General features: G+C 49.7%; 1 protein-coding gene across 14 annotated transcripts in view; it reads right to left on the bottom strand.

The window, feature by feature from the left end:
• Nucleotides 1-6,904, bottom strand: part of Magi1 (membrane associated guanylate kinase, WW and PDZ domain containing 1) — a 692,255-nt gene extending 685,351 nt beyond the window's left edge. For 9 of the 14 annotated variants that reach the window (XM_017796616.2, XM_017796611.2, XM_017796614.2 and 6 more), the window contains exon 1: nucleotides 6,155-6,897. In XM_017796616.2, coding sequence (XP_017652105.1) covers nucleotides 6,155-6,455 — 301 coding nt within the window. In that variant the 5' untranslated portion in view covers nucleotides 6,456-6,897. Of the gene's footprint in view, nucleotides 1-6,154 lie in introns of all 14 variants that reach the window. The other 5 variants (XM_008827124.3, XM_008827123.3, XM_017796618.2 and 2 more) reach the window with 3 other exon arrangements.
• Nucleotides 6,905-9,154: the final 2,250 nt, after the last annotated feature.

The following is a 9,154-nucleotide window of genomic DNA, read 5'->3' on the forward strand; positions in this document are numbered from 1 at the left end:
AAATACATAAATACATAAATGTAATAAAATATTTTTAAAGATATAAGGAGAACCAGACATGGTGGCGCACACCTTTAATCCCAGCACTTGGGAAGCAGAGGCAGGCAGATCGCTGTGAGTTCAAGGCCAGCCTGGTCTCCATAGTGAATCCAGGCCAGCTGTCTCAAAAAGACAAACAACTAATAATAATAATAATAATAATAATAATAATAATGATGAATCTTAGAAAAGAAAGAGTCATCAGGCATACTAGCACATACCTTTAGTCCCAGCACTCAGGAGGCAGAGAGGCAGGTGGATCTCTGTGAGATGGAGTCCAGCCTGGTCTGCACGGCAAGTTCCAGAGCAGCTGGAGCTACAGGGAGACACTGTCTCAAAAAAAGACCAAAAAAAAAAAAGTCTTGGTTCCCAGCATCCACATGATGGCTAACACCTGTCTATAACTCCAGTTTTAGGGGATCCAACACCCTCTTCTGGCCTCTGCAGGCATTGCATGACACAGGTCCCTTACAGGCCTGTAGACAAAATACTCATACACATAAAAAATAAATATGTTTAAAAAGAGTCAATAGGCAAGGATAATGGTACACACATGTAGTCCCCGTATGCAGGAGACTGAGGGCAGGAAAACTTTGGGTTTGAGTCTAGCCTGGGCTATATAGGAAGTTCAAGGGCAGCCAGAGCAACACAATAAAACCCTGTCTGAAAAAGCAAAAAGAAGGTGGGTAAGATGGCTTGGTGGGTAAAAGCACTTGCTGCACATGCCTGATGGCCTGAGTTCAATCCCCAGAACCTACCTAAAGATGGAAGGAAAGAACCCAGCTCCACAAAGTTGTCCTCTGACCACATGCAGACTGTGGCATGTGTCCATCCCCCTACACACATCATACACACACAATAATAATAAAAGTAAAAATTTTTAAAGTAACGATAAAGGGCTGGAGAGATGATTCTGAAGTTAAGAGCACTGGCTTCTCTTGCAGAGGATCCAGGTTCAGTTCCCAACACCCACATGGCTGCTAACAACCATCCTTAACTCAAGTTCCAGGGGATCCAACCCCCTCTTCTGGTCTCCATGGGCATTACCCGAATAGTACACTTACATACAGGCAGGTAAAACATTCATACACATAAAATTAAATAAATAAATAAAAAATTTTAAAGCAACCATAAAAAGGAAGAAAGAAAAGAGAAAATGAGCTGATGTGAGCATCATCTGGAAGAGCAGACGCAAGATCAGATATTCAAGGAAAAGAAGAAACCAAGAAAGACAAGCCAGTATGTTTTAAAACGTGGGGGGAGGGGAGTGGTAACAGTATTATTTTGTTACAGAGCTGATGTGATATATTCCAATTCATCAAAACAAAGGAAAAGAAAAACCCACACCAAGAACTATATTCAACTCCATGTGGCCACAACTCCCTTCTGTGCTGAGGAGAAAGGTCTAGTGGGAATGTTTTAACTTTTAAATTATGTCTATTTATTGTCTCCAGCTTGCTTTAAAAAAAAAAAAAAAAGTAGAGGGACAATTTTGGTTCCTGAGTAATTTGCAAAACCAAAAAATTCAACTATAAAAATATGAAAGCATGACCTATAATATACCCATTTGAGAAACTGCAATCACACAACTTTAAGCCTTTGGAGTCTGGGTTATTCATGGAAGCAGCACTTCATGAGCTCGAAGAAACTGAAGAGGGGCACACCCACTTATTTCTGGCATGTAGAAATTTAGACCCACAGACAGGGCAGCAGATCCGACACACTGTGGAACTTGGGTCACCTGCCTATTTGATGCCATCGTCTCCATTTCAGGCTCTACCCCAGGGCAACAATTTGCATAACTCCCCCCTCGATACCCAAAGCTTCTGAGTCAGTAAAGATGTAGACTTTACATTCCTAACCAGCACCCAGGAGAGCCCAACACCTCCAGATCCAAGGTCTCAGCAATCATGAGCAAAAGCTTTGGATTTTCAATGGGCTGGACCCCAGCCCTCCTCCTGCTGGTAGGGCTCTTAGGAAAGTTACCTCATCTCTCTGAACCTGTTTTCAATACCTGAGTAGAGTTCAGAGGATTGAAGAAGAGAATACCCACAAAGCACTAAGTTAGCCAAGCACCTACACAGTCTTTCTCTCTTGGTTTGTCTGTCTCAGTGCTAAGGTTTGAACCTAGGCCTCACATGTGCTAAACACACACATCATCTTGACATATTCTAAGGTAAGAACTTAAATACTAGCTACATCCTGTATCAAAGATTCCCTAATTACTTTCCCTCAAACACTAGAATGAGTAAAATTCAACACGGACAAGATTAAGGACTGGCAAAGATGTAAAACAATCAGAACACTCACAGCAACTTGATGATTGACATCAAAGAGTCCAAATTTGCACAGAGAAGCAAAGGAAAAGCAAATGGGTAAAATGTATACAGTAGACTACTACTCAGCAATAAAAAAGGAGTCACAGAATGAAGCATACAATATGAAATTTCCATAATTTCTTGTTGAGTAAAAAGAGTAAGATACAAAGAAGTATATATTATATGGAAGTTTAAGAACAGATGGATTCATGGTAAAGGAAACAAGAGCCTCTGTGGAGGGTGGATTAACTAGAAAGAAACATGAAATTTCCAAAAATTCTGTATCCTCATCTGAGTGACAGGAACATTAGCGTGTACAAGTGTCAAAATTCATCAAAGTAGATACTTAGTATCTGATTTAAAATAACACAACATATACAAGCATCAAAACATCACAGTACACTAGGTGTGGCAGCACATGCCCACACTCCAGCACTCAGGAGGCTGAGATGGGAGGATCATGAACTGAAGGCCAGCCTGGGCTACCCTGCCTCAGAAAAAAAAAAAAAAAAATGTCTTTTTTTTTATATACATCAGTTTAAAAATTCACTTACGTTTTTAAAAGATTTTTTAAAATCTGTAGGTAAATACTATACACACATGACATAACTAACATACATGCATTTGTGATTTCTTAGGCATTTTATGGCAAAAGACCACCCACTCCATTTAACGTGAAGGGAACTCCAGCCCAGTAGATCTATTTACTCTGGTTCAAAATCCAGTCCTAGTCCATGGTCTATAGACTATAGAATACCTGGGTCCAGGCATCTCTCTAGAGAACCACCACAAAGCAGGAAGAGCAGACTCTTCTCCCACGGGACTGTGACATCGCCATACACAAAAGTACTCCAAGTGACCAGTCCCCTGTGACAACTAACTCTAAGTAGAAACAACATAAAAACAAGGCTTTTCTTCCCCATATGCCAAGTGAGTCAACCTGATATGATACAGACACAGTAACAAATAACACAAGGAGATACAATTTCGTCCTATAATCTAATCATTTTCTCATTATCAAAGGGAATGGGAGACTGGTAAGATGGTTTCTAGGGATGTCTTCAAGATAATGAAGTCATGAGACAAGTAACTGTGCCCATGTAATTATCATATGCACCAGAGTTCCCACTGTAGTGGATTCCAAGCCATCCAAGTTTCCCAATGAGTGAGATCTGTTCTATCCCATTTTAAGTATATGCACAGGCATACACCCACTCACCCTACTGTGTTCATTTCTGTGTGCCAAGGACAGTCCTGAATGAAGGACTCAACACTTGCAAACACTACAGGTCCTGCCAAATTCACAGGTATCCTTCCTCAGATCCACGGCCGCAGCCTGGGACCATGCCTCTCAAACTGTGGAAGGAAGGGGTAGCTACATGCAGCATCTTGCACACTGCCAAGTCCCAATATAGGACCCAGTGGACACCACCAGATACCACATGGGATGAAAAGATGCTCCTATCTGCTGCCCTCCAAAATGGCCCTGCACTCAAACCCAGAGCTGCTCCCAACCAACGCTTGACATAATACTTTCTTAACAGCTCTGCCAAGTCATTGTCATTCAGGTAACTGGCATTAAATTCCTAACTAGGCCAGGACAGACAGGTGGATGCTCAAATTCAACTCAGATATAACAACAGCTCACTTTTATTGAGCACCTACTACAAAGCCGCACTCTTCCACACTTTCCCAGTCACTCGCTTATGAAAACTCTTAAGGATGTAGGGTCAGACAAGACAGACTGAAGACAGCAAGAATGACGCACAGTCCCTCCCTTCTGTAAGCTCGAAAGGAGGACCTACTCACAGTTCAAAGAAAATAATAAAGTACAAAACACAAGACACACCTGAGGGGAGGGTGGGGGAAGGTTTGTTCATCCCTGAGAGAGGCTTAAGGGCTTCTTAGAGAAAGTGGCCAAGTGGCAAGGTTAGGGCATTGTACTGCCTGAGTTCCCAACCCACTTAAAGGCCTGGCTAGTGGACTCCTCCTGGGTGCATCTGGAAGAGGCCTGCTGTTCAGCCCCGCCTTTCCTTTGACACAGTCCTCCAGCTGCTGCCATCGTGACAACTTTTCACCACATTCAACTCTGTCACCTCCTTCAGTCTTTTAACTAGCAGAACCTGTGTCCCAGGGCTGGGGTGCTGGAGGGCTCCCTTGAAGTGCAGCAGCCATTCTCCAGAGGCAAGATCTCAGAGCAGCCCCTTGCTTATACCAAAGCGAGAGCGACCTACCACCACCAGCAGCCCTCAAATGCACCTTTTAGGAAGCTATCCTTGGGATGGAGAGATGGCTCAGCGGTTAAGAGCACTGGCTGCGCTTGCAGAGGACCTGGGTTTGATTCCCAGCACCTACGGTGGGTAACAACAGTCTGTAACTCCAGTTCCAGAGAAATCTGACGCCTTCTTCTGACCTCCACGGGCATTGCACGACACGGGTGCACTTACATACATGCAGGCAATACACTCATATACAAAAAATAAATATTTTTTTTAAATCTATCTCTACGCTGTAGACTTCTGAGGCAGGAATTTGCTTCCCTTCCCTCCTCAAAACTCAGTCCCTAGAGGTCATCTCCTCAAGCTCCTCCTCCTCCTTGCATAAGGTTCAACAACTGGGGCTCAAAGACTTTTAACAGTTGTGTGACCTTGGGCCAGTCACCAAACTACCGTCGCTCCCGGTTTCTAATGGAGGACTTGCCAAAACACCTCGGATCTTTGAACATGTTGTGAACCAGAATGAGATAATGCGATCAAACCCACTTCACAGAGAGGCTCCCTGGCGGCACGTACACGAAGCACTGTGGCGATTACCATCATCAATACCGACCACGGTGACGGCGGTAGCGGCAGGGTATAAACTTGGAATTGATTGGCGCCAAGAGTGAAACACCCCTTCCCCCACCGCGTCTCCACATCTAGAGACGTGCGTCACTCTGCTTGTGGCGTGAAGGCAGGCGCTCCTTGCGAATTCGGGATTTTAGGGGGGAGGGGTCCTAACCCAGCCCACCTGGAGGGGCTGCAGGGTGAAGCCAATTTGGGTGACGGAAAAGGTCCAATAAGCCACAGAGAGACCCTTTCTATCCACATATCCATTCACCAGTTCTGGGAACAATCCAAGAGGAGCCACCAGCTCCGTGCTCAGCCACCCCACGCACAAAAAAGAGAGCAGGGGTGGGGGGTGGGGGGAGCGTTCACCTTGCCCTGCCTCAGTTCCCAGCTCGCCTCACAGTGCAAGCGAGGCTGCACGGCCCTCGGTGGCTGAGATCAGAAGTTGGGGAACCCAGGCCTGAGAAGCATCACCCGACCCTCTTCCCCGAAACGCAGGTGGGCGCGCAGCCCGCAAGCTCACAGCAACTTTTGCTGCGTCTCTAGTCCGGGCCTCTACTTCTCTCAGAACAGATAGGCAGGAAAGCGTGGTTTGCAGGGGGTGCCCCACAACCGCCCCTCATTTCTGGGGGCGCCCCACAAGCCTCACCGCTGTATCTGGGGGCGCCCCTGTTTCCGGGGATACCCCTGTTCCTTTGGGCACTCCACTGTTTCTAGGGACATCCTGAGCCCCTGTTCCTGGGGGCACCTCTCTGTTTCTAGGGGCATCCTCAGCTCCTGTTCCTGGGGACGCCCCTATTCCTGGGGGCGTTCCTGTTCCTGGGAGCACCCCTCTGTTTCTAGGGACATCTTCAGTTCCTGTTCCTGGGGGCACCCCTCTATTCCTGGGGCGCCCCTGTTCCTGGAGATATCCCAGTTCCTGGGGGGCACCTCCTGTTCCTGCGTGCCCCCCAGGCACACCCGCCTCACCTTGTCTGACGGCTCTGAAGGTGACCGCCTCCTTGCAGCCGTCGATGACCCCCAGCACGTCATAGCGGGGCAAGCCGGACACCCGGACCCCCTGCACCTCCAGCAGCAGCTCTCCTTCCGCCAGCCTCGGGCCCTCGCAGCCGCCGGGCAGCTCGGCCGCTAAGGCCCCCACGTACGGAAACTCCCCGTGCTCCGCGCCCCCCAGCACCGTCACCCCCAGCTCGCCCTGGGGTCCGCGCTTCACGGTGCACTCGTGAACCCGACCGGTCCAGTGGTTCTTCTTCTGGATCACTTTCGACATGATGAGTGACAGCCCCTCCTCCAAAAGAAAAGGCAAAAGCTACTCGGATGAGAGACAGGTGTCCCCACAGCAGGAGCCCGGCGGCGGGCTCAGGGGAGCATCTCCAGCCCTCGGGAGCAACCACCCGGCAGCCGCCGTCGCGCGCTCCGCGCTCTCAAGCCATCCTTAAACAAACTTTCCGGGCTGCCCTACGCGGCCGCCCGCGAGCTTTGTTTGCATTCCGGTGCCTCCCGCTCCGCGTTCCGGCGCCGACGCGCTTCCCGGGACCAGAGTCCACTCCGCGCCGCCCGGGGTCGGCGCTCAGCTGGGCTTCCTCCACACTCGCAGCGCAGCTCGGCGCCCGCCAGCAGCTCCTCCGCGCGAGGGAAGCCCCGCTCCGAGCCAGTTGCCGGGCGCCCAGGAGACGCGGCGGCGCGGGGCGGGGTGGACGCGACGAGCGGGAAGTGGCCGCGGCCCCTTTAAGCAGATACAAAGGCTCGGCTTGTTTTGTTACGGTTCATTCTATTCCGCGCGGCGGAGCGCGGCAGCCGGCAGGAGAGAAGACGCGCGCGCATGCGCCCCGATGCCGCCCGCCCGCCGGCCAGCCGAGTCCCTCCTCCTGGAAGGGCGAGATTCCAGCGAGCTTCCCGTCGGGTCCTAGCGCCGATCTCCCCTGGAAGCCAACTTGCCCCCTTCTTCCTACACTCCTGGAATTCCTCCTCTTTTCTTCCAGGGGCGTCCAACCTCACAGAGCCTTTCCGGGTCGCTCGCGCACGTGTTTTACACCCAGCTGTTTAGCTTGTGGAACACAGAGAATCCCAGTTTGGTATTTGGAAGTCATTTTAAACAGGTGGGGGCTGGGCGGCCCTTTCAGTGTCGCTCTCACACTCCGCCTGGGCCGGTGCCGGGCCAAGCTGTCGCACACCCGGCCGGAGGAATGTGCCGCCTCCCGCCACATTCCCGCGCTAGCTCCCCGCCTGCCCTGCGCCCGGGGGTTCAAGTCCTGGCCCCCGGTCTGGATCTGTGACCCTGGGACCAGGACGAGTAAATCCCACGCACCCCCCGCTTCCCGGTCCAGGTGCCTATCAACGCGCGCACACATGCGCCTGCACTTTAAACTTTGGGACCAACTTTTCGGGACCAAGAGACCACTACAGGCAAGGGAGAAAAGCCCAAGGCTAGGTGGCCTTGGCGGGAGAGATCTCGCCAGCCACGGTCCTTCCAGAGAAGAAGCTGCGCTCGGTCCTCTGTCCCCGGTTCCACTTTGTGGAGGACTCGAGAAGCCGTCCGACTGCTCTCGGGACGAGAAATTAAGATCACCGCAGGGTACCGGGCGTGCACCCGCGTGGGCGCGCGGGCCACCTCGAAATTCGCGGCCCCAGGTCGCCGCCGCAGCCTGCGCCGCCCAGAGGCGCAGGGCACAGAGCAGCCGGGCGAGGCTGGGGCAGGAAGGACAGCCTCCAACGCCAAGGCTGCTCTTCCCAGTTACCCTCCACTACCCTGCATGGTACTAGCCCACGCAGTTTCTTCTCCTTTTGGGTGATTTGCAACGTGTTGCTCTTTGGTCGCAAGATAGAGTCCAACAAATAAAGGAAGCAGAGTTGAAGCCACTCAGAGAAGTAAGGATGTCACAGAGGTGGTTTGTGAGGTCGACTCTGGGGTCCATCAGGCACCTTCAGTGTGACATTAAGGAAACTGACCTCTCAGGGCTCCCACTTACTAAGACTGAAGGAATTCAGCGATAACCCCCTCAGGTTACTTGGGATTATTACGCGAGAGAACACTTTCAAAGTGACTATCTGTGCCATGGCATATAATAAAAATCCACGGTCCTAGTATTGGGGAAAGAAATTAAGCCCTTTGGTGTTTGAGGTTGGGTGGTAGTGATAATTCATCTTCTCTGTAGAACTTTAAAAATATAAACAGAGCCAGGAGTAGTGGCACACGCCTTTAATCCCGGTACTCGGGAGGCAGCGGCAGGCAGATCTCTGTGAGTTCAAGGCCAGCCTGGTCTAAATAGTGAGTTCCAGGACAGCTGGGGCTGCAGGGAGACCCTGCCTCAAAAAAGAATACCCCCCCCAAAAAATTTATATATATATATATAATATATAAACATCAGACTGAAGAGAGAGCCCAGTGGTTAAGAACACTGGCTCCTCTTGCATAAGACCCAGGTCCGATTCCCAGCACCAACATGGTGGCTAACAACTGTCAGCAACTCCATTTCCAGGGAATCCTATGCCCTCTTCTGTACTGCTCCATCATTGAACAACACAGCTGCACTTACACACATGCAGGCAATACACTCATACACATAAAAGTAATAAATATTTTTAAAAAATAAGATATAATAAAAATATATATTTGAGCTTTGCAGGCCTTATTACTAGAGTGCTATTCTAAGCTAATAAAAATAAAGAGTTGACAGGACATGATGGTTCACACCTATAATCCCAGCATTTGAGAGGCAGAGACAAGGGGATCAAGAGTTCAAGGACGGCCTTAGCTACATAGCAAGTTCTAGGTCAACTTGGGCTTCATAAGACCCTGTCTCAAAGAATCCTAAAAACTAAAGTGAGAATGTTGATTCTTTCATCCCGGGGTATCTGGAGCAACTCTTCATGGTCAGAGGAATTTCATGTCCAACCTCTGAGTTTTTGTTGCTTGTTTCATTTTGATTTTCGGATTTTGTTGTTGAGGTTGTTTTGTTTTGTTTTGTA

The sequence above is a fragment of the Nannospalax galili genome, unplaced genomic scaffold (assembly GCF_000622305.1).
Source record: "Nannospalax galili isolate Female #2095 unplaced genomic scaffold, S.galili_v1.0 scaffold1051, whole genome shotgun sequence".
NCBI lineage: Eukaryota > Metazoa > Chordata > Mammalia > Rodentia > Spalacidae > Nannospalax > Nannospalax galili.